Raw genomic sequence first — 21,979 nt, forward strand, 5'->3', positions numbered from 1 at the left:
TGATCCTCTGTGCTGGCTACATGCTATGAATGCTTCTGAACCTTGATTTACATGATGGTATCTTGCACTGCAGCAGTAGGCTTCCTGAGGACACCTTTGTGTGGGGAAGCTGCACCTGAAGGCAAACTTCTTCTCCCCAGACTTCACTAGTGAAAGACACTGAGCTACTGTCCTTCATTGTGCAGAGATGTGTGACACAATGTACAGGTATTTTGGTGCCACCTAAAAGCAATCCCCAAAACCTATTGCACTCTGACTCAATAGTGTTCCTCTGAAGAGACTCTTCTGAGCCATACAACAGTCTGGGTTAGGGGTATAATAAAATACAATACATCAAAATAAAACATTTCAGTTGACCTGAATTTTTTTTTTCAATTTTCTTTTCTGCGAATTTCAAAATACTCATTGGTTTCTAACTGGTATTAAACCAAATTTCAAATTCTCAATCTTCAGGAAAATGGAATTTTGCCCTCCACTCAGGTCTAAAGAATAGTCGCAGTAGGTGACATCTGTATACTTTTCAGTTGTTCATCTGGTATCTAGATCTTTATAGATGTCACACACCTTTGGGACTACTTAATCTCTTTTGAAATGAAATTAGACAAAGCAGTGACAGTGTTACCAAAATGAAATAAGCAGCTCTTTTTAGAACGCTATAGAAATTAAAAACATAAAAACACAACCTCAGTGCCTGCTTTTGTCCTGTGCTCTAAAAGCTCAACATGACTTGTCATACCCCTGATCTTCTCCCACCAGTAACTCTGTACCCTCTTTCGTTCTTCTCCCTTTGCCTGATTCTGTGAGCCATGCAAGCTTAATTCTCCTCCTTCAACTCCTTCCTTAAGACTCAGGTTTTTTTGGGTTAGCCCTCCCACTTTTACTTCAAAGATGCTGTTCCCTCAAATTATACTGACTTATAGTCAAATAATAAATATAATAATACATAATTTAAAAAATAAAGAACTAACTGGAGGTGAATGTAACAAGAAAAGCAGTTACTAACCCTTTTGTAAAAAGAACAGGAGTACTTGTGGCACCTTAGAGACTAACCAAGATGTTTTGTGCATGCCTGTTCCACTATAGAGCGCGCCCAGCACACGATTGTCAGAGATTTTTTTTCCCTAAGCAGTATCTGTTGGGGCAGCTTGAGTATAAAGGGTGGAGCTGTCTCTGGACATACTCTGATTGAGAAGGGAAGGAGAGCAGTTTGTGGAATGGACATGCGCAACACATCTCGAAGAACAACAGTTATAAAAAGGCTAGTAACTTTTTAATTCTTCAAGTGCTTGCACATGTCCATCACCACTTCTGAAAGGGAATTCCAAAGTCTTGAGTCAGTTTCCAAGAAAGCTGTATGTCCCAACTCTCATGAATTTGATCTTCAATGTTGAAAATTTCATAATTCCATCATAAGTGTAACTGGAGGTCATGACCTTTGGGCCACAGATGTTCTTTTTAAGTAGCTTGGGCCAAAGTAAATTCTGCTTTCTTGAAATTAACCCAGTGTTCTATAGGAAATCAGTGGCCTCCAGTAGCCAGTATTGCTCAGAAAGCAGGCTGCTGTGTTTACCTTTTTAAAATCAGTGCATTCATTCCCAAGTACAGGAGTATTTGTGGCACCTTAGAGACTAACAAATGTATTTGAGCATAAGCTTTCGTGGGCTACAGTACAGTAGCACAGCCTGCAAATCACAAAAGGTGAGAGTCTGTGTGGCCATGTTCATTGTCCATCAGTAAGGGACAGGGCCTTTTTGCCAGCTGGAGACAGAAAAAGCTGTTTTTGGCAACCAGAGCCACTTGAATGTGCACAAACACATAGGATTCCAAAAGAATTCCTAGGCTATGTCATCATCGTTATCATCATCACATTCCTATTATGCCTCTGGTGTTTAGGGCAGTGATGAAGCTCCTCCACTCCTGTCCCTTTCTGACAAATCTTTCAATGGTTCCCCAGCTGTGCCACAGGTTTTCCACAGCTCTTCGCCTTCAACTACCTGAAGGGGGATTCCAAAGAGGATGGAGCTAGGGTGTTCTCAATGGTGCAGATGACAGAACAAGAAGCAGTGGTCTCAACTGGCAGTGGGGGAGGTCTAGGTTGGATATTAGGAAACACTATTTCACTAAGAAGGTGGTGAAGCACTGAAATGGGTTACCTAGGGAGGTGGTGGAATCTCCATCCTTAGGGGTTTTTAAGGCCTGGCTTGACAGAGCCCTGGCTGGGATGATTTAGTTGGTGTTGGTCCTGCTTTGAGCAGGGGATTGGACTTAGATGACCTCCCAAAGTCTCTTCCAACCCTAATATTCTATGATCCTGTGTTGTTTTCGGGCAGCCTCATTTTTGCTTGCCTTCAGATGTCCATCTTATTGCTATAGGGGGGAGGGATAGCTTAGTGGTTTGAGCATTGGCCTGCTAAACCCAGGGTTGTGAGTTCAGTCTTTGAGGGGGCCACTTGGGGATCTGGGGTAAAATCAGTACTTGGTTCTGCTAGTGAAGGCAGGGGGCTGGGCTCAATGATCTTTCAAGGTCCCTTCCAGTTCTAGGAGATGGGATATCTCCATTTATTATGGGGGGAGGGATAGCTCAGTGGTTTGAGCATTGGCCTGCTAAACCCAGGGTTGTGAGTTCAATCCTTGAGGGGGCCACTTAGGGATCTGGGGCAAAATCAGTACTTGGTCCTGCTAGTGAAGGCAGGGGGCTGGACTCGATGACCTTTCAAGGTCCCTTCCAGTTCTAGGAGATAGGATATCTCCATTAATTTATTTATTCTGGTGATGGAATCAGTTTCCAGCCGAAGCACATGACCAATCCATCTCTAATGTCTCCTGGCAATGACGGTGCTCAGATCCTCTTGGCTGCACTATGTCAGTAGATCTTGGTTTGAGATTGTTCTGGGCCAAAAGATATTGAGGATTTTTCTGAGGCAGGTTGTGTGGAATAAAGACTGTTTGGACATGCCATACTCTCTCATACCCCAGCATTCTGCACTATAAAGTGGTGTTGAAAGTATGCGGCTCTGATAAATCTTGAGTTATTTTTGGTGTCATATTTTGATGATTTCCAGACTGTATTTAAGCTCCTGAAGGTGTTCCTGGCTTTATTGATTTTGTTCCGGGTGTCCTGACTTGTTCCACCGTCCTGGCTGATGGTGCTGCCCAAGTACGTGAATGTTTCTACATTGGTGAGAACATAATCCTCTCTCCGTACTGGTGATGGTGAGGCAATATTAAAGGTCATGAATCTGTCTTATTGCGGTTGATTTTCAGTCCAATTTGCTGGCTGAATGCGTTGAGTTGAGTTGTTTTTTCTTGTATATGGTGTTGGATATGTAATAGGAGAGCAACATCATCTGCGAAGTCCAGGTCTTTAAGGGATGAGAAGAGTGTCCATTTAAGGCCTCCTGGCATGTATTCTGTTGTACGCCACATTACCCAGTCGATGGCAATGTTGAAGAGGATTGCAGACATGACACACCCCGACGTACTCCTGTTTTGACTTAAAAACTGAGCTCACTGTGATCAATACTGCATGTAAAGTTGAAATAGAAGCTTTTGATTACGTTGATGATATGGAAAGATATTCCATATGCCCGCAGAATGCGCCATAGGCTGGTTCTGTGAATGCTATCAGAAGTCTTCTCAAAGTCCATGAAATTTATGTAGAATTGCTATTGCCATTCTAAGCACTGTTCTATTATGTTTCGTAGCGTGAAGATCTGCTCTGTGCAACCTCGCCCTTTCCGAAAACCAGCTTGCTCTTTTCTGAGAACGCTATCAACTGCCTCTGATATATGCTGGACTATGATCTTACACAACACTTTGCTTGGCACAGATAAAAGTGTGATACCACGCCAGTTATTACAATCACTGAGAGTTCCTTTCTTTGGTATCTTCACTATAACCCCATTGGTCCACTTATCTGGCACTTTTTCCTTTTCCCAGACTAATGTAAATAAGGGACCAGGATAGATGCTGCTAATTTAGGATTTACCTTGAACAATTCTGCATTGAAGTTATCCTTGCCTGGAGCTTTCCCATTTTTTAAGGATTTGATGGCTTGAATGATCTCTTCCTTAGTTGGGGTGTCTGTGTTGATATCCAGGAGACAGAAGAAGATCTTGATGTTTGCTTCCTCTTTAAGTGGCTCCCTGTTCAGCAGTTCTTTGAAATGCTCTGTACTAGGCTATATACTGAATTGATATTTAAGGACAGATTTTCTCAAAGGAGTGAGATGGAGGGACAAACTTCCTTGTATGGGACCCACCTTCCATGAAAGGTAGAGGAGGCTGAGCATTCCTCACACAGAGAGATCACAGTTGTGAGATACAGACACACTGCAGTGAATTTGATCATTAGAAATGGTGACAACGAGAACCATACAGTGACTTGCCTGCCTGGTTCAAAGGTGGTGGGTACATCCAGACAAACTTCTTATGAGTGCTGGGCAAGAGTCTGTGGTCGTGGTACATTTTGGTAGCAATGGTGTAGGAGAGAAGTACTAGAAGTTAAATTTAGATTACTAAGGAAAAGATTTAAGGCCAGGGCCCCTGTGCAGCTTCTCTGTAATACTTTCAATCCCAGACATTTCATATTAGTATGTTGCCAAAGTTGATATTCACCATATTTGCCACATGCTAAACAGTTTCGTCATTTCTGGGGGGAAAAAACACTTGCCCATGCAAAACCAGTAAAAAATCTTCTAATACATTTTTGTTTGTTAGCTTTGACCAATAAACACCACATTAAGGTGTTGAAATTAAATGTAAACAGTAAAAACTGTAGTTATAGTCATGTTGCAATGTTTCGGGTACTGTGCAAAAAAATGACACTGCTTGACAACTCCACATCATACCTGATCTAAACATACATAAAATAAACATTCAAATGATATATGGTGTGGGGGGAGGGGGGAAAGGGGGAAGTACAGTAAACTCCAAAAATGTGACCCTTTGAGAATTGCCGCACATCTATTTTAACTATTAATAAAACAGCAACTGTCATTAGGCCGGTTACTTTATGTAGTGTGACAAAGTTCCTCCTCTATCTTTGTGGGTCCTGCGCTTATTGGCGGATTTTCTTGCCTCAGAGATTCAGCATGTGGGTTGGGGAACAGCCCAGAGACCTTCCCCTCTGGAAGAACCCACAGTCCAGGTCAATTGGGAGGTTTGGGGGGAACCTGGGCCCACCCTCTACTCCAGGTTCCAGCCCAGGGCCCTGTGGACTGCAGCTGTCTATAATGCCTCCTGTAACAGCTGCATCACAGCTACAACTCCCTGGGCTACTTCCCCATGGCCTCCTCCAAACACCTTCCTTATTCTCATCACAGGACCTTCCTCCTGGTGTCTAATAACGCTTGTGCTCCTCAGTCCTCCAGCAGCACACCCTCTCACTCTAGGCTCCTTGCGCCTCTTGCTCCCAGCTCCTCACACTCACACCACAAACTGAAGTGAGCTCCTTTTTAAAACCCAGGTGCCCTGATTAGCCTGCCTTAATTGATTCTAGAAGCTTCTTCTTAATTGGCTCCAGGTGTCCTAATTAGCCTGCCTGCCTTAACTGGTTCTAGCAGGTTCCTGATTACTCTAGTGCAGCCCCTGCTCTGGTCACTCAGGGAACAGAAAACTACTCATCCAGTGACCAGTATATTTGCCCTCTACCAGACTCCTGTACCCCACTGGTCTGGGTCTGTCACAGTAGTTTTTGGGAAGCCTTCCAGGATTTCCCCATTTCCCCTCTGCAATGTTTCAAGGACTCTGCTTTGCATGCCCTAGCCTTCTAGTTAGACAGTCGGGATGTGTCTCCCGAAGACTGTTAACACCACGTCTGCATTTGTCAGAAGGAGTCAGTGAAGAGAAACACTAGGATCTCTCTCCCTCAGTCAAGGAGATGAGTATGCTGCTTCTGCCAAACTCTCTCTCTCTCTCTCTCTCTCTCTCTGAACTGACATTCCCTGCTTGGGCTAGCTCTAGCTGAATATTATTCATTACAATTGACCAATAAATTTTAGGGTACCCGTCCCACCTGCAGTTCTCTAAATCCTTCCATAATCTGTTACTTACTGAGGTCCTAATCTATCTCAGAAGTCATAAGAAGCCTTTCCAATGTTTGTAATCAGAGTTGGATTGGGCCCTAACTGAGACAGTGGTCAAGAGGTACTCTGGCAAAGGTATATTATGCCATGCAAAGCAAAATTGACGGTCGCTGTCACTTATTTTTCTATTCATGCAGTAAGGATAATGTCAGATTTACCGGTGTTGGGTTTTTGTTTGTTATGTAAGTAAGTGTTTCTGTGGTTTTGTCTCCCTCTTCTGAGTTCCAGAAAAACTGGACTATGTTCTAGAGGTCTGCTTGGGTCTAATTCTAAAGCCCAACCTGGACTTGAACCTGACCTGAGAGCTTCAAATAGTTTTCAGAACCCACTTGACCTAAACCCAACACTTCACACCAAACCTGCATCAGTACCACTGCCTCATCTTTGGGTGTGGTCTGGTGGAGGCTTCCTGCTTGTCCCCCATCCGCAACCCATCTCCAGCCACTTTCTGCTTTTGGGGGCAGCACAGTGGTGGCTGTGTACCCTGCTACTGCTGGATGATACTACCTCAGTCTACTGGGTGTGCTGCTGAGGGAAAAGCACTGACTTTTCGGCACACTCCACAGTACACGCAGCACAATGAAGTGGCGGTGGCTGGCAGAAGTAGCCATTGCCATGCCGACTCTATGGGATGGAGGAAGTGATTGGAGATGACCCAACCCAAGCCCGAGAGGGTGGGCTGTTTTCAGATCTGACTTGACCTCAACCTCAGCAGTGTCCTATAGGGTTCAGGTCAGTTTGCAAAGCTCTACCTTGTTCCTCCTCCTATGGTGTTAAACGGTAGTTTGGTTCATTTCAGCTTCAGTTACATTTTGGCTTAGTTTGATCTATCGAGTCATTCATAGTAAGAGGCAGAATTTTCTTTCTCCCCTCTTTCACTTGGCAGAGGAAACTCCTAAGAAACTGAACAAGAAACCATGAAAGCACAAGGCCAGTGGTGTTGTCTGTCAGACAAGACACAATTCAGCAAGATGCAGCATGCACCTTCATTGTCTGAATCTGAGCAAGTAAAATAGACACCATATGTACCCAAGTGTAATTGCTCCGGGGGCGGGGGGGAGAACATGTCAGAACATTTGAGTAACACCTAATTCAGCCCAAGGTTATACATAAATCTGATGCTTGCTTAGAAACAAAAGTAGGAAAATATTATGCCTGGATTCCTCTTCAGCAGTGCTTCCTACATAGGTGAACTTTATTAGAGAGAAAACAGAAGTGAAAAGAAACATGTAACAAATTTTTATGGTGTTTTGTGCTATTTTTTTTTTTTGCACTAAATAAAGTGGTTATGAGGCTCCAAGGAAAACAGCCCAGATGTTAGTGAGTTGTATGAAATTTAGTGGCAGCAGGCTGTAAAAAACCATCATAAAACAGCCTGTCAGTGTCACACATCTGGACAATGCAGCTGTATGTTCCTGCTGCTGTCATCACCTGAGGAAAACTCAATAGCCTTATTTCACATTAATTAGGCTACATAGTACCAGCCAAATCAACATTAAACAAAGAGAGGGTGTCTTTGCACCAGTATAGCCCCGCTCAAATTGCCAACAAGCAGTTTGTATCTTTCAGTCAGGGTTAGTAACTCAGACACTAGCCATTTTATAAACAGTAGCCCAGGCTATCCCAGTTGGTTTGGTATCTATTCAATGCTATTTAATGTATAACTCTCTAAGTTGCTGTTAATATCACTCCACTATTTAAAACCTAATAGTGGATGTTTTTTACAACATTAACTGGATATCTGTATACTCCTAAAATGAAATGTAGACTGTTGCCTCCATCTCAGCTTGTGTGTAGTGTGACAGTGAGCAGCACTCCAGCTGATTAGCAAGAAGGACCTGAGAGCCAAGGAGTGGGGATAGGCTGTTACTGGGATTGGGTCATTTTTTGAAAGTATGACTTAGGATGGCCATATTATTGTGAGCCACATACTTTAAAATGTGAAATATCAGTCGACCCTGTCAGCACACACAGTGTATGCCAAATTTTATATTGAAACTGTATTAATAATAACTCTTTCTTCACCTCTCTGCAGGTGATAGAGGCAGCCAAAGCCATTCTGGATAGTGGAGAGCAGCTTCCTGTAACACTGATTGGAAAACTATTGAAATTTCAGCTGCTTTGCATCAAACAGAAGGACCTGCAGAGAAGAGCAGCTGAAAAGAAGGTACTCTTGTGTGCTGTAAGGAGGATGTTCCACCCAACTTTATGAAGGCAATTCCATTCCCTCCAGATCACACAGTCAAGTGTTGCCCAAGTAAATTCAACTTCTGTCCCTCCTACTATTAGAAAATATTATCCAGTAAATGCATTTATAACTGAGGAGAAGCTAAAAACAAACCAAATAGAATATTCTTTTTTTATTGAGTCTTTAAAATAGTTAACTCCTTAAATATTCATTCCTGAGTACTGAGATGCAGAAGGTGGGACAGGAGAAAGAAAAACAGAAAGGGAACAAAGTTAATACAAAAGTCCCTTTAAGAGGAATGAGAAGGAAATAACTGCTTAGTAATTATAAAGAAGATAGGAATTATAGGGGAAGACATCAGAAGAAACAAATGGGATACAAATGCAGGACAGCTAGGTGCTGCAGTATATGTAAAAGGTTAAAGAATAAGCAAATGAGACTACAGAATGTAAGGAAATATTAAACTGGAAAAAAATAGTAGCAAAGGACTCTGAAGGTGTTGAAAACATCTAGAGCTCTTTGGTCAAAACCAGACAAGTTCAGTGTCTACTATGTTCAGCACTTAATTCTAGGAAATGACCCAGATACAATAAATAAGGCAGTGTTTTGTGAACATTCTAGAACTGACAATTATGTAATCTGACTCTATGTGTTCATCGGGTTAGGAACACAAAGCTGTAGCACAAAAAGATGGGGTTTACAAAAGTCTGAAGTGGAATAAATTTGAAATGAGATGAAGAAAACTGGTTGGAATCCACAAATCCACTAGATAGCTTTGAGTCTCTTGGAGACAGGTCTGAATAGTTTAAAAGGAGCACATGTGAGGGTGCTTAGCACCAGACAGAGGGAAGAGAGCAAAAGAAGGCAGAATCTCTGGTTTCTAATCTGAACTAAAAGACAACAGCTACAGCCAGAAAGGCTACTACTTCTACAGCATCCAGCAAAACAACTGAGTATGGTAAATCATACCAGTTAAACAGAGTGCTGAGAGCTTTCCTTGCTGCTTGTACGCCCTTTAACATGACACCATAAGGGGGCAAAAAAAGAAGAGAAAAATTGAATGTACCTTTTAAAAAATCCATTTAATCCATTTATAATTATGGCATGGTGTCACTACAGGTGACACCATCCCTGCAATTTTATATATATATATATATATATATATATATATATATATATATATATATATACTGTCCACCTTAGCTCTATTTTAATATAGTTTTTGTCTGGGAATTATCTAATGATTCATTAGTGTCCTGTATGAAATGAATGTAGTGCTCTCAGTCCCAGTTCATAGTGGATAGATGTTCATATCAAAGAAAAGACCGACAGAGTTGGCACCAATTGATTCCATAGTTGGCAGTTTCAATAGAGACGCTAAGGACTGAACCAGCCTTAGAGTCTGAACTTTTTGATCAGCCACAGTTCCTTCCTGGTCCACAGGGAAGTTTGCACTGCTGATGCAAGTACTGTACCTGCTCTGAAGCTTAAAGCATCAGAAGGCATTAGTTTCCAGGGCTGTATCAATCCACCTTTCACCAGCACCAATTTCACTCATTTTTAAAAATCATAGTTATTTTTTCATATATACCCTATTCTTTTAGCATGAGGTCTTGGCACTGCTATTTAATAGGAATATAATAAACTGAAGAGTGTGAGAAAGGAGAAAGGGTGGAGCTCAAGACAGCTGCACCAAAACAAAATCCTGAAGGGTAAGAGGGAAAAATATTCAAATAAATATATTCAAACAGTAAAGTTTTACTACAGTCAACCATTTGTTCTGTTCATGCTTAGACTAATATGTGAGATTAGTTTGTTAATTTTACCAGGCAGCAGAAGAGCGAGAGAAGGAGAAAGAAAAAGACAAAGGGAAAGCTAAACCTCCTGGCAAGAAGGAAAAGCCACCCAGTACCAAATCTGCAGGAAAAGGAGGGAAGGGAAAGAAAGCTGAAGCAGTACCAACAGCAACTACTATTAAAAAGGACACCACACTAAAGCGACGTGGAGAAGAGGAGGAGGATGACAAATATTTGGGTATGTAAGGCATGCAGATAGACTGCTGATCAACTCACCCAAAGAGCATTTAAAAGTCTTGAAACCTACCTGCTGATTCAAGACTCTGATGTATTCCCTTTAGAAAGATTGAAACTCGTTATAAGTCAAGAAAGAAAATAATTACATTTACCTCCATATCAATGAGACAATCTTCTCCTTGTGTTATAAAATATCAAAAGCTGTACAAGTTAATAATGTGCTAACCAGTTCTGAGAAAAATCGTATTCCTAAACCATAGTGGATGGACATGGCTACAAACATCCACTAAAGGAAGCCAAAAATGTTGACAGGTTTCAGAGTAGCAGCCGTGTTAGTCTGTATCTGCAAAAAGAACAGGAGTACTTGTGGCACCTTAGAGACTAACAAATTTATTAGAGCATAAGCTTTCGTGGACTACAGCCCACTTCTTCGGATGCATATAGAATGGAACATATATTGAGGAGATATATATACACAAATACAGAGAGCATGGTGAATGAGCACATCTACCAATGTGATATATGCCATCATGTGCCAGCAATGCCCCTCTGCCATGTACATTGGCCAAATCGGACAGTCTCTACGCAAAAGAATTAATGGACACAAATCTGACATCAGGAATCATAATACTCAAAAAACCAGTGAGAGAACACTTTAATCTGTCTGGTCATTCAATGACAGACCTGTGGGTGGCTATTTTACAACAGAAAAACTTCAAAAACAGACTCCAACCAGAGACTGCTGAGCTGGAATTGATATGCAAACTAGATACAATCAATTTAGGACTGAATAAGGACTGGGAATGGCTGAGCCATTACAAACATTGAATTTATCTCCCCTTGTAAGTATTCTCACACTTCTTATCAAACTGTCTGTACTGGGCTAGCTTGATTATCACTTCAGAAGTTTTTTTTCTCTTACTTAATTGACCTCTCAGAGTTGGTAAGACAACTCCCACCTGTTTATGCTCTCTGTATGTGTGTATATATATCTCCCCGATATTTATTCCACTCTATATGCATCCGAAGAAGTGGGCTGTAGTCCACGAAAGCTTATGCTCTAATAAATTTGTTAGTCTCTAAGGTGCCACAAGTACTCCTGTTCTTTTTGCAAAAATGTTGAGAAATTTACAAAGCTCTGCACCTCTAGACTAGTGACATACTTAGCGTGGAGCCAGGGTTTGTAACTACAGAGCAAGTTTAATCTCCCATCTTCCAACTCTAGCAGACCACTGTTATGTGTCTCATACTCTCACAGAGCTCTTCATAGCTAGGCTTAAGGCATATAGGGTATGTCTACATTGCAATGCATGCCCAGTCTCAGACTCAGGCTTGAGTCGGAACCTCCCTTCTGTCCATACATTAATCTCTCAGGCTCAGATCCAGGGTCCTAGGACCCCATGAGGGTGGACACCTCAAGCCCCAGTTAAGCTGGGACACAAGGTTAAAGCCCTATTGCTTTGCAGTATAGACACAACTGGTCCCGATTTGGGTCCTGGGAATCCGTCAAATTTCTTTGTCCTCTCTCCCCCAAGAATTGTCAATTGACTCCAAGGAAACAGAAGCAACTCCCCTTGTTCTAGTACAGCAGTTCAAAGAGTCAGCATTTAACCCTTCCATTTTATTCTGACCTCTGAGCTGAAAACACACCTTCAGAGAACCTAACACTCTGAATTTGCAGTGCAAATCCGGAAGTCCTTTGCAAAAAGTGCTGCTTCATGGTCGGGGAGCACACCCAGATTTTGGTTAATCTCTGATGGGAGACCAGCTAAACAGTGGATTCTAGTAAGAGTACCAGGAATGACCATGCATACCAGCAAATAGCAAAGAAGCTGGCAGCACTGGAAATTTATCAGACTGGTGACCAGTGCAGGGAGCAAATTAAGCAGTTCAAGACCAAGTACCGGAAAACCAGGAACCAGAACTGCATCTCAGGCAACTCACCAAATCATACCTGTTTTATGAGATTGACCTTGGGCATGAGTTCAAACTGGTAGGAAACCCAAAGAGCAGATGAATGGTGTCTTTTTGTCCCAGCAGGATCTGGCAATATTCACTGCAAAAATCCACCACTGAGAACCCTAGCAAACAGGCCAAAGTATCTTGTACTTGAGGCATGATGTACTGATCTACCACAGTGCATCTTTTTAGCACTTGGTTGTCTCTCTCTATATATCCTTATGTTCCCATTCAACTTCTGTACTCCCACTATAAAAGAGATATATGGGCTTCATGATTCTGCAGTGATGCCGTTTGCAAGCAGTTCCTGAAGATGGTGTTGCAGGTCCTCCATCTTGGAGAGAGCAATCTTCCTAGAACATGCTCTGAAAGGACATGAGTCTTGTAGTGTGATGATATGATCTTCTGCCTACATGTGTCCCATGACCCACTTGTGTAGCAAGAACACCCTGGATCTTTCACAAAATTTCTTCCTCAGAATCTTTCAGGGTCTACTGGTGGAGCCTGGATTCACATGGGGAGGTGGGATGGGGAGGGAAGGTCAGGTCCCTGGCTAAGGGTGTTTAGGTATTGCTCCCCAACTCATCTGCAGTAGTTGGGGAGTACCTCAAAAGTCTAGAGTTGGTCTCTATGAGAACAGACACATCAGACACCAAAACATATCACTGCTGCTGTGTCCACTTCTTCTCTTTTCCTGACAACCTCCTCTGAAAATTCCAGGACCACTATGATGTTCCCTTGGTAAGGGTATTCATCCATACTAAGTCCAGTCAGTGGCTTTACTGTCAATTCCTAAGCAACTGTTGGTAGAAAAACTGAAATAGTCCCTTGGGATCCAGTATCAAGTAAGTTATACATTCTGTCGCTTCAGCCTTTACAGTGACCTCTGCTTGAGCTTCTATTAGTCATGGTGGTATTTAGGCTTGGAGAATCTTTCCATGGGAGCCTTTAAGTCAGAGGTTCCCAAACTGTAAGTCGTGACCCCAAATGGGGCCAGGCCATCAGCAGATGGGGTTGCAGCGATCCCTAGTGTACAGAGGACACCATTTTGCTCTGCACAGCATGACTTCCATGCAGTGCATGTGAGGTCATGGTGCATGGAGGATGCCACTTTGCTTCTACAAAATGACATCCTCTGCACAGCATGACCTTGCATGCACCATACATATGAGGTCACGCTGTGTGGAGGACACCACTTTGTAGAGCAAAATGGCCTATTCCATATGGTATAAGGTCACACTGTGGGAAGAGTGTGATTTTCTCTTCAAAATGGCATCCTCCATGCTGTCTGGGGTCCCGGAGTAAATAGTTCATTCAAATGGGGTTGTGCCAGCAAAAGTTTGGGAACCCCTGCTTTAAGTTCTGAGAGCCTGAGTGTCTCCCTTCTGAAGCCCCTTGCCAGTTTCTCAATTCCCCCCAACTCATCCTCAGCATCTGGTATACTAAGGTGGGATTCTCTTCATTCTGATACTTGACAGCAATATGTACATCCTGGCCACAACTGCAGCAGAAAAATTGTCCTCTCCCCTTTTGCTCTTACAGGGTAGTGACTCTAAATGCTGTTGTCTTATTAACCACAGCCTCTGGCTCCTTGTGCCCTGGAGTCTTGAATGAGTTGAGAATGGAATGAGGTCCCTGTTTGCAAGTACTGAATCTGTGTGTTAAATACATTTTTATTAAGAGGGAAAGGAACACAGCATTAATTTGGGAAAATAACTCAACCGTCTTTTTATACAAGTAATAAGTAAAACACCCACCCTCACAGTATCTTTGGCAGTAGTCCTTTGTTTTCCCACCTTCTGATGTGATTGTCAAATGTCCCTTTCCCATACCACTTGCCCCACTTCCCTTTCTGTGCACCCCACTCAGTTTGTTGGCAGTGTTTAGTGATGTCCAAAAGTCTGGTCCCTCTCCACCATTCCAGTGGGAAATGCTGCCTGGTTTCCATGAAGAGAAACCCTGTCACTGCCTCTAGCCTCAATGCTGACTCTGCATCATCTCTCACGTGGCATATAGGAGCATTGATTAGAGTGCTTGCCACCAATGACTTGCTTCTTACTACAAATGAGCTGTTCCCTCTCGGTCTGGCTTAAATCCAAGTTCCATTCCCTGGCAGTGCCAGAGAGATACTTTTGTTTAGGGTGACTTCATTTTTCTGTTGCATAGCAATGATTATATTTCATTACCCCACACCCAAAATGTAATGGAATTTTAATCAGAACAACCAAAATGTTCATACTGGGAGGGTGGGTAACATGCAAATAAGGTCTACTCAGTCTCTCTTCCTCCAGTTTATCAATAGATGGCAGCAGAGAGCACTTTCATAGAGCTTCAGAGTTAGCACAGACTTACAGTAATAAATAGCCTTTTGTCATACACTGCACGGTAGCTCTAAAGTGCTGTAAGAAGTGTGTGCAACCTGTAAGAGGCAACTAGCACAGCGCTATATTTGCTATTCAATATTGTAAAGTGCAGCAGTACACATTAAGGTGCAGAGGGAGGGTTTGATCCTGCAAGTTGCTGAAAGCTCTGGTCCAATCCAGCAAAGCATTTAAGTACATGTTTAAGTTTAAGCATGTAATAGTCCCAATTACATCATGTATTTAAGTGCTTTACTAGATTGGGCCAGAGTGCTCAGCACTGTGCAGAATTGAGCCCTTTATGAGACAAGGCTCACTGTATATTGCACTTTGTTTCGTACAACTTATAGTAGAACCACCAGTCAACCACATACCTCATTTGGAACCAGAAGTATGCAATCAGGCAGCAACAGAGACCAAAAAAAAAAAAAATCAAATACAGTATAGTACTGTGTTAAAAGTAAGCTACTGAAAAAATAAAGGGAAAGCAGCATTTTTCTTCTGCACAGTAAAGTTTCAAAGCTGTATTAAGTCAATATTCAGTTGTAAACTTTTGAAAGAACAATCATAATGTTTTGTTCAGAGTTGCAAATAACCTCCATTCCCCAGGTGTTCGTAACTGAGATTCTGCTGTACTGTTTTCCAGTTTACTAGTGAATCAAGATGGTGTCTAGAAAGCTCTGCCTCATTCAGTACATATATTCACTTCATTTTCCCCCAAGTAGTAAACTCTGCTATGCATGCATGAGAACTGCCGCCTTCTTTCATTTAGGACACTTGGAGATTATTAAAAAGCATTTTAGCTGTGTAAAAACACACTCCTGCACATGTTCAAACTATAATTGACAAACCGAAAGAACTTGGGCAAATCAAAAATTCCTTTTTCACCAGAACACTGAAAAGTGCCTATCCTCCCACAGGACTCATCCTGCCACATTTCAGCTTCTTACCCTTATGCACTTAGGTGCTAAATCAAAGTCAGACTTTTTATGATGTGGAAAATGTTCCTTTTCCATTTCCCTCACTCTCAAAACCAGCTCAACTATTTTTTTCAGAGTAGCAGCCATATTAGTCTGTGTCCGCAAAAAGAACAGGAGTACTTGTGGCACCTTAGAGCCTAACACATTTATTAGAGCATAAGCTTTCGTGGACTACAGCCCACTTCTTCGGATGCGGCAATGCTCATATATATGCATCTGAAGAAGTGGGCTGTAGTCCACGAAAGCTTATGCTCTAATAAATGTGTTGGTCTCTAAGGTGCCACAAGTACTCCTGTTCTTTCAACTATTTTTGTACATACTTACCTAAAAAATTCACTGTTGGACAGTAATTGTACCATATGCTCGGTAAGAACATGATAGCACTCCATGTTTCTGAAATTAAATTGGCTCTCTATTAAGAGAGCTATTTACAGAGATGCTGCATCTGTAGCTAGCACTCTTGCCACGTGCAGACATACTGGCTTCCTGGTGCCTCCTCCAAATTCTTCGCTTCTGCAAGCTGTGCTCCTCCCTACAAGTTCCATGAAGGTTGCTACTGAAACCAGTTGGAAAATTTCAGTCTAAAAGATGAAAGTTCAGAAAATTGTGTGCATCAGAACAAAAGGAGTTACAATAGAAATATTTGTGCAACCTTAAATATAGCTGTTGCTATGCAATTGAGCTACAATATACTTTAATATAGCAGCTGAAATGATCTATTCTAATCTGCTCTCCTTTTGTAATGTGACTGGTGATTTCGATATTTTGAACAGATGATGAACCAGATGATGGTGCCCAATATTACTTCATAATTTGGGGTTTCCACAACCCTCAGTTACTACCTGTTCTGTCTGAGCTTGGGGTCAGTATCTCTAATGTAATTAAGATTTCTTCTGAAAATTACGAGCCATTGCAGACATATTTGGGAGCAGCTAAACTGCAAGAATCATCATTACTTACACCTGAAGGTAAGCTAGTGATAGGACAAATATCCTTTATAAAATCCTAAATATTCTATTTTTAAAATGCTATTTAAATTCTTATCCATGCTTAGCATTGTGTTATCTGAGTGCCTGTGCTCTCTTTTTAAAATGTTTTAAATATCTAGGCCTACAGGAGGAAATGAGCTGAATATTTGTATTATTATTGTAATATTAGGAATCAGCCAGTTAGCTTCTTTGACACTTGTCACTAGTGCTGGTACTTGCTTTGCCTTGTAATCCCCATGAGATGTATTATGATATCACAACTATTAGAGATGGGAAATTTTCTTGTCCAATATTTACAGAAGAAGAGATTCAACAATATTTTTCTCCTCTTAATATTCTTCCTCACTCCCTTCTTTTCCCAGTTTTCTAGATCTTACATTGAAGAATAATTAACTAGTGGCATCTAGCCCACCTGTCACTTTGGAAAAATTGGTATAGTATTAGTATAAATGAAACGTCAAAAATTTCAATGAAAGGACTCCAGATTTTGAGTACATTGTCTGTCAAGCCTCTTAAAACATTTATCAGTTACAGGAACTGAAGATGCATCTCAAGTTCTTTAAGACTGATGGAGTCAAAGAATCAATTGGTGAAATCAAAGAATAAATCCTCTAACTGGATTCATTCAGCAGAATTAAAGTGTCATGAATTGTCAGTTTATTTGTTATGGCCTTTCAGCATGACTGTGAACCACTGATAACTACTCTCTGGGAACAGTTTTCCAACCAGTTTTGTGCCTACCTTATAGTAGCTCCATCTAGGTTGCATTTCCCTAATTTGTTTATGAGAAGGTCACACGAGACAATATCAAAAGCTTTACTAAAGTCAAGATATACCACGTCTACCACTTCCCCCCCATCCACAAGGCTTGTTACCCTGTCAAAGAAAGCTATCGGGTTGGTTTGACATACTCCCACTGCACTGTATCATATTCAACATATAAACATCTGTACCAGATACTCAGACATAATTTTCCAATTCACATTCCTTTGATAACAACCCTTGAGCAACATCAGTAGATGGAAGTGCCTTAGTTGAGGAAGGATAGTCCAGGGTTCTCTTCATGACTGCCACAGAATCCTTGTATGGCCTTGGGAAAGTTACATAGGCCAAACGTTTCAGAACAGTCCACTGCCGTATTTTTGGGGTTATCAACTTTAGACACCTCTGGATCATTGGAGTTATACCAAGGATAAATTTAGCCCCAGGCCTGATTTTTAGAAGTGCTGAGCATCCAGAACTCCAAATGAAATCAAGGCATTTGCAGCTGCAGATTCTCAGCAGCTACAACAGTCAGGCCATAATCCCAGAGTGAGTTTGCAGGGCTGGCATTTAGAAAAAACATTTTTGTACCCAGATAATGAGGAAATTTGATCATTACAATACAATAAACATGGAAACCTGCACTGATGTTTCTACAATCACATTTCACCGATGAAATGTACTTTAATCTCTTTGTCTTAGTTTCAACATCTCTAAAATGGGGATAACAACACTTATCTACCTCACATTTGAAGAACAGTTACTAGTTTAGGCCCAAGGCATTTTGATAAGTATAACCTTAGATTTTGGATTTCAGGCATTTATTTGTTGTTTCTTCAAGTGCAACATCCTATGAAGTTTTTCCCTCCTTACATTTTTGTTTTGTATTTACAACCTTAAGTTGGGCTTGACCTCAAATATTTTTCTGGGAATTTGTTTAAGAATAGGAATTTTTTGAAGAACACTTTGAGTAGAGTAGACCAACCTGCAATTCATGTTTCCTTCTCAATATTCCAGAAATATGTCTCAGACTCACTATTCCCATGTAAAAGGGAGATATTGGGATACAAATATGCTATAATTTATCTAATAACAATGCATTTATAGTTGTAGAAGCTGAAAAAAGGAAGAAAGCTAAAGCTATCAAAGATTTGGAAATGTTCTGGAAATACTTGGAGCCAATTCTGAACAGTGGGAAACATGGATCAACTCTCTTTGATGTTGCCAGACTTCATCACATAGTAAAGGAAAATACCTTTCCCCCAGACTGGACTAATAGTGACATGATGGTTAGTAGTTTCCTCTTTCACAATGAGCTGCCCATTTAGTTTTTATAGCATATAACACCAATTTAAGTACAGTGGGAATTTGAGCTGTGTGTGTCTGTAAAACTTTGAACCAGACTAATTTGTTTACAGAGCATACAAACTATGCCTATGAAGATTGTTATCTCCTTGAATGAAAGCCATTTATTTTCCACACCTTATAAACTTGCTGGGTGTATCTATAGGGCTTCTATGTTCTTTGAGCCAATGTTTTACACAGTGAGTTTCTAAACCGTGGGCCAGGGTTGCAGAGTTTGTAATCTCTTTGAAGTATAATACTAAACAAATTCATAGCGTCCACACACTCCTCATTAGAGGTTCAAACATTGGTATTGAATAACTCCAAAATTATATTGCCAGCCCTTTAACAATAGATCTGTGTCCTAGATCTCATTGAGGGCAAATGAAAATAAAGGAATAATAAAAAAAAATGTGGAATTTCTGTGCAAGCCATTGTTGAGATATGATGTTCTAATGCACATCCCACGTTGCCTTTGGGGGGTCAGCCCCAAAGCATGCTTCAAATGCAGTACACAATTATGGCCACCAACCCTTTTTCTTAAAGACTAATCACCCAGTAGAAGCCAACCAGCACTTCTTTCATCTGCAGAGGTGCCCCAGCTCAGAACTCTTCCCCCACGTTTTTTGTCTTTATTCTTGTGCAGATTGAATTCTCTTTTTCATAGAATATTAGGGTTGGAAGAGACCTCAGGAGGTCATCTAGTCCAATCCCCTGCTCAAAGAAGGACCAACACCAACTAAATCATCCCAGCCATGGCTTTGTCAAGCCGGGCCTTAAAAACCTCTAACGATAGAGATTATACCACCTCCCTAGGTAACCCATTCCAGTGCTTCACCACCCTCCTAGTGAAATAGTGTTTCCTAATATCATAGAATATCAGGGTTGGAACGGACCTCAGGAGGTCATCTAGTCCAACCCCCTGCTCAAAGCAAGACCAATCCCCAACTAAATATCCAATCTAGACCTCCCCCACTGCAACTTGAGACCATTGCTTCTTGTTCTGTCATCTGCCACCACTGAGAACAGCCTAGCTCCAACCTCTTTGGAACCCCCCTTCAGGTATTTGAAGGCTGCTATCAAATCCCACCTCACTCTTCTCTTCTGCAGACTAAATAACCCCAGTTCCCTCAGCCTCTCCTCGTAAGTCATGTGCCCCAGCCCCCTAATTATTTTCATTGCCCTCCGCTGGACTATCTCCAATTTGTCCGCATCCCTTCTGTAGTGGGGGGACCAAAACTGGACGCAATACTCCAGGTGTGGCCTCACCAGTGCCAAATAGAGGGGAATAATCACTTCCCTCAATCTGCTGGCAGTGCTCCTATTAATACAGCCCAATATGCCATTGGCCTTCTTTACAATAAGGGCACACTACTCATATCCACACTGGACTCATATCCAGCTTCTCATCCACTGTAATCCTCAGGTCCTTTTCTGCAGAACTGCTGCTTAGCCAGTTGGTCCCCAGCCTGTAGCAGTGCATAGGATTCTTCTTTCCTAAGTGCAGAACTCTGCACTTGTCCTTGTTGAACCTCAGATTTCTTTTGGTCCAATCCTCCAATTTGTCTAGGTCACTCTGGATCTTATCACTAGCCTCCAGCGTATCTACCTCTCCCCCAAGCTTAGTGTCATCTGCGAACTTGCTGAGGGTGCAATTAATCCCATCATCCAGATCATTAATAAAGATGTTGAACAAAACCGGCCCCAGGATCGACCCCTTAGATTGATACCAGCTGCCAACTAGACATCGAGCCGTTGATCACTACTCACTGAGCCCGACAATCTAGCCAATTTTCTATCCACCTTATAGTCCATTCATCCAATTTTTCTGTTCTTCTTTTCTAAGAATTCCTTTCCGCCCGTATCCGCAGCTCATCTTCCCATGTGAGCTTTTTTTCTTCTCTTCCATTTCCTCTCAGAGCATCATTGGCTCTGTTCAACAGGGTCACTCAATCTGGTACCACATGGAGGATCTCCCTCCCCACAGTACTGCTTCAAATACAGCAGAATTCAGCATAGCTGCAGTGCAAACAAAGGAAGGACAGCCCTCTGCTAAAAAGTAGTTTTGTACCCCACTCCTTCTTAGTAAGGATCAGTGTGTCCAGGAAGTGGCAGAGAAAGCCCAAGCAGGCACTAGGTGTTCCTACTCCAGATCTTTACCATAGCAAGGGATCCAGTGTCTCCCTGTTCACATTAGATGAGGGGAAAAAATCCTAAACTACTGTGACCGGTTGGATCTCAGAAACTCCCTTGGGGACTGCCAACTGATGTGCCAAGACTACTTCTGCCCCTGCTTTCTCTGCTAGTTCGGCACCCCAGCACCCTGTCTTGCTGAGCCAGACAGGCCCATCTGCTCCAACAAAGACCCAGGGTCTGAATTACTTGCTCCAAAGCTGCAGACTTAACTGAAAGCAGCTTATAGAAGTATTCTTGTCTTTAACACTCAGATGCTCAACTCCCAGTGGAGTCTAAACCCAAATAAATCTGTATAAAGCTTATACAGGGTAAACTCATGAATTGTTTGCCTTCTATAACACTGATAGAGAGATATGCACAGCTGTTTGCCCCCCCCCCTCGGTATTAATACATACTCTGGGTTAAATAATACGTAAAAATGATTTTATTAAATACAGAAAGTAGGATTTAAGTGATTCCAAGTAGTAACAGACAGAACAAAGTGAATTACCAAGTAAAATAAAATAGAACACGCAAGTCTATGTCTAAGAAACTGAATACAAATAAAATCTCACCCAGTAAGCTTCCTTTTACAGACTAGTCTCCTTCTAGTCTGGATCCATCAATCACTCATACCCCCTGTAGTTACTGTCCTTTGTTCCAGTTCCTTTCAGGTATCCTTTGGGGGTGGAGAGGTTCTCTTTAGCCAGCTGAAAAAAAACAAATGGAGGGGTCTCCTGGCATTTAAATAGACTCTCTTGTGGGTGGAGACCCCCTCCTCTCTCCTATGCAAAGTCCAGCTCCAAGATGGAGTTTTGGAGTCACATGGGCAAGTCACATGTCCATGCATGACTCAGAACTACAGGTAGCAGCCATGGTTCACATGCTACCTTGAACGTCCTCAAGTAGACTTCTTATGTGGATTGGAGCATTCCAAGATCCATTGTTCCTTAAGTGCTTCTTGATTGGGCACTTAACTTTGCAAATTCCTTTCTAAAGAAGCTGACCAAATGCCTTACAAAGCTTACTTAGAAATCAAGCAAGTATACAGCCAATATTCTTAACTTCAAGTACAAAAATGATATATGTGTACAAATAGGATGA

General features: G+C 41.8%; 1 protein-coding gene across 3 annotated transcripts in view; it reads left to right on the forward strand.

Moving 5' to 3' along the window:
- Positions 1 to 21,979, forward strand: part of SPAG17 (sperm associated antigen 17) — a 245,908-nt gene that overhangs the window by 35,803 nt on the left and 188,126 nt on the right. For 2 of the 3 annotated variants that reach the window (XM_054042535.1, XM_054042551.1), the window contains exons 3-6: positions 8,121 to 8,252; positions 10,103 to 10,307; positions 16,379 to 16,573; positions 18,464 to 18,645. In XM_054042535.1, the coding sequence (XP_053898510.1) occupies positions 8,121 to 8,252; positions 10,103 to 10,307; positions 16,379 to 16,573; positions 18,464 to 18,645 (714 nt within the window). The remainder of the gene's footprint in view (positions 1 to 8,120; positions 8,253 to 10,102; positions 10,308 to 16,378; positions 16,574 to 18,463; positions 18,646 to 21,979) is intronic. The other variant, XM_054042544.1, reaches the window with a different exon arrangement.

Source organism: Malaclemys terrapin, chromosome 1 (genome assembly GCF_027887155.1).
Source record: "Malaclemys terrapin pileata isolate rMalTer1 chromosome 1, rMalTer1.hap1, whole genome shotgun sequence".
Lineage (NCBI taxonomy): Eukaryota > Metazoa > Chordata > Testudines > Emydidae > Malaclemys > Malaclemys terrapin.